Source organism: Salmo salar, unplaced genomic scaffold, assembly GCF_965601325.2.
Source record: "Salmo salar unplaced genomic scaffold, fSalSal1 ptg000152l, whole genome shotgun sequence".
In the NCBI taxonomy this organism is placed as follows: domain Eukaryota; kingdom Metazoa; phylum Chordata; class Actinopteri; order Salmoniformes; family Salmonidae; genus Salmo; species Salmo salar.
The window spans coordinates 538,814-542,753 of NW_027675323.1; the positions used below are offsets into that span (position 1 = coordinate 538,814).

Sequence of the window (3,940 nt, forward strand, 5' to 3'; positions counted from 1 at the left end):
GTTATGGGTCCTACAGTAGGACTATGTTATTGTTAGGTGAAGTTATGGGTCCTACAGTAGGTCTATGTTGTTAGGTGAAGTTATGGGTCCTACAGTAGGTCTATGTTGTTGTTATGGGTCCTACAGTAGGTCTATGTTATTGTTATAGGTCCTAGAGGACACTATGTATGTCATGCAACAACAACCAAAGTGCTTCTTCGTTCATTACATAGGTATGTTTGTTGTTAGGTGAAGTTATGGGCCAATTTGGCAAACACTGTACAAACCCTCATTGTCAGGCTGATGGAAAAGCCAAAGAGCATTTTACTGGTTGAAGTGTTTTTTAAGTACAAAGTGGTTGATTTGTGATGATGACACAAACATTATATTAAATAGAACATTAAAACGAGCCTTACAATTATAATCCAAAGTAGTGTGAAATGAACTCATCATCAACCTGGAAATGGAGGTTACTCCCCTGAGTTTCCCCCATTCACATTCAGAATACATTGTGAAAAACTAAAATCTTTGCTCACCATTTTTGCTCCAGGCAGATATAGTACATCCATAACTAGTGGTTTCCTCATTACCAGATATACTACATCCATAACTAGTGGTTTCCTCATTAGCAGATATACTACATCCATAACTAGTGGTTTCCTCATTAGCAGATATACTACATCCATAACTAGTGGTTTCCTCATTACCAGATATACTACATACATAACTAGTGGTTTCCTCATTACCAGATATACTACATCCATAACTAGTGGTTTCCTCATTAGCAGATATACTACATCCATAACTAGTGGTTTCCTCATTACCAGATATACTACATCCATAACTAGTGGTTTCCTCATTACCAGATATACTACATCCATAACTAGTGGTTTCCTCATTAGCAGATATACTACATCCATAACTAGTGGTTTCCTCATTACCAGATATACTACATCCATAACTAGTGGTTTCCTCATTAGCAGATATACTACATCCATAACTAGTGGTTTCCTCATTACCAGATATACTACATCCATAACTAGTGGTTTCCTCATTACCAGATATACTACATCCATAACTAGTGGTTTCCTCATTACCAGATATACTACATCCATAACTAGTGGTTTCCTCATTACCAGATATACTACATCCATAACTAGTGGTTTCCTCATTACCAGATATACTACATCCATAACTAGTGGTTTCCTCATTAGCAGATATACTACATCCATAACTAGTGGTTTCCTCATTACCAGATATACTACATCCATAACTAGTGGTTTCCTCATTACCAGATATACTACATCCATAACTAGTGGTTTCCTCATTACCAGATATACTACATCCATAACTAGTGGTTTCCTCATTAGCAGATATACTACATCCATAACTAGTGGTTTCCTCATTACCAGATATACTACATCCATAACTAGTGGTTTCCTCATTAGCAGATATACTACATCCATAACTAGTGGTTTCCTCATTACCAGATATACTACATCCATAACTAGTGGTTTCCTCATTAGCAGATATACTACATCCATAACTAGTGGTTTCCTCATTACCAGATATACTACATCCATAACTAGTGGTTTCCTCATTACCAGATATACTACATCCATAACTAGTGGTTTCCTCATTACCAGATATACTACATCCATAACTAGTGGTTTCCTCATTAGCAGATATACTACATCCATAACTAGTGGTTTCCTCATTACCAGATATACTACATCCATAACTAGTGGTTTCCTCATTACCAGATATACTACATCCATAACTAGTGGTTTCCTCATTACCAGATATACTACATCCATAACTAGTGGTCTCCTCATTACCAGATATACTACATCCATAACTAGTGGTTTCCTCATTACCAGATATACTACATCCATAACCAGTAGTTTCCTCATTACCAGATATACTACATCCATAACTAGTGGTTTCCTCATTAGCAGGGAGGAGTTTCTGCAATCAAATTGCCCTCGTGCTGCAATTTTAGCAAACACAGAAAGGGGCCAATATTGGAGACCAAAAGTTGTCTGGCACACTGCTTAGAGTTTCAACAACTTGAATAACTTATTTCTAGCCTACAATCATCGATGTTACTACTAATGTGAAAACAAGACAAAATATGACTATTGTTGCTATCTTGACTGTCTTAATTTTCAAATTTAACAGATGACAATTGTTGTACAGTTTCATGGGTACGCTCTGGACATCACCCTTTACCTCAAATAAATAGTGGATTTCTGCTGTTGTGGGCCTTTAACCATCTGTCTGACTTTGTTGTTCACACAGGAGAGAGACGGGACTTTCGTGGATCCTCTGTGGAGCCTCAACAACATCATGATGCTGACGAGGCAGAGAGGAGTCTCTCCATATCAGAACTCCTCAAGAAACACCAGCAGAGATCCACAGGGAAGAGAACTCACTGCTGCTCTGACTGTGGGAAAAGATTCAACTCTTCATCAAACCTTAAAATACATCAAAGAATTCACACAGGAGAGAAATCTTATAGCTGTGATCAATGTGGGAAGAGTTTTACTACATCTAGCTATCTAACAATACACCAGAGAACACACACAGGAGAGAAACCTTACGGCTGTGATCAATGTGGGAAGAGATTTACTCAGCTAAGCAACCGGATAGTACACCAGCGGGGACACACAGGAGAGAAACCTTATAGCTGTAGTCAATGTGGGAAGAGTTTTACTCAGCTAAGCAACCGGATAGTACACCAGCGGGGACACACAGGAGAGAAACCTTATAGCTGTAGTCAATGTGGGAAGAGTTTTACTCAGCTAAACAGCCTGATAGTACACCAACGGACACACACAGGAGATAAACCTTATAGCTGTAGTCAATGTGGGAAGAGTTTTACTACATCTAGCTATCTAACTATACACCAGAGAACACACACAGGAGAGAAACCTTATGGCTGTGATCAATGTGGGAAGAGTTTTATTCGGCTACAAAACCTGAAATCACATCAGAGAATACACACAGGAGAGAAACCATATAGCTGTAATCAATGTGGGAAGAGTTTTAATCAGCTAAACAGCCTGATAGTACACCAGAGAACACACACAGGAGAGAAAAGATTTTAAATGTGATCAATGTGGGAAGAGTTTTGGTACATCTGGATGTCTGACGACACACCAGAGAACACACACAGGAGAGAAACCTTATAACTGTAGTCAATGTGGGAAGAGTTTTACTACATCTAGCCAGCTGACTTTGCACCAGAGAACACACACAGGACATAATCCTTATAGCTGTACTCAATGTGGGAAGACATACTCTGATAAAAGTTATCTGATCAAACATCAGAAAATACATGAAGGAGTTGTTTCATGATAATGAAATAATGTCACAATGTAGAATGTTTTAACATTGTAGTAGGAGTATTTTAGTGATGTCACAATGTAGAACCCTAAACGTTTGTCCCCTGTTCTATTGATTTCAGCATGATATGGATATTAGCCTCAGGGGGAAAATCCAGGCTCTGAAATGGAAGAGTTACTATTTATGTGATTTAACAAAAAGTGACTAACACAAAAAGAGTTGTGTTACACTTACCATGTTGGTGACCCACTGGAATCAAAATTCAACACTTCAAAATGTAGCTAGCTGTTTTCTACAAATTGTCCTCTAACCAGGGATGTACACATTATTCCCAGATTCCATGTGGTTTTTGAGCTGTTAGTTTTAACAGGACGTGCAACCTCATCTCCCTCCTCTCACCCAAATGATTTCAACATGATATCGATGAGTTATGACAAATAAGTGTTGTGTTCCTTTGTTTAGGGACCCCTACATTTAAATGCATCAGTCCAAAATGTAGCTGACTGTCTTCTTCAGGTTGTCCTCTAATCAGTGAGGTAAAATATATCTCCATTTCCATGTGTTTTTTGTTTTGTTGTGTTAGTTTCAAGAGCAGATTCAACCTGATTTCCCC

At 38.3% G+C, this 3,940-nt stretch overlaps 1 protein-coding gene across 1 annotated transcript; it reads left to right on the forward strand.

Annotated features, from left to right (window-relative positions):
• The first annotated feature begins 2,182 nt into the window (after positions 1-2,182).
• On the forward strand, positions 2,183-3,236 carry LOC123741793 (uncharacterized). The gene is made up of 2 exons (XM_082971025.1): positions 2,183-2,186; positions 2,281-3,236. Exons 1-2 carry the CDS (start codon positions 2,183-2,185, stop codon positions 3,087-3,089), a joined length of 813 nt encoding a protein of 270 aa, XP_082827151.1. The 3' UTR covers positions 3,090-3,236.
• The last annotated feature ends 704 nt before the right edge of the window (positions 3,237-3,940 follow it).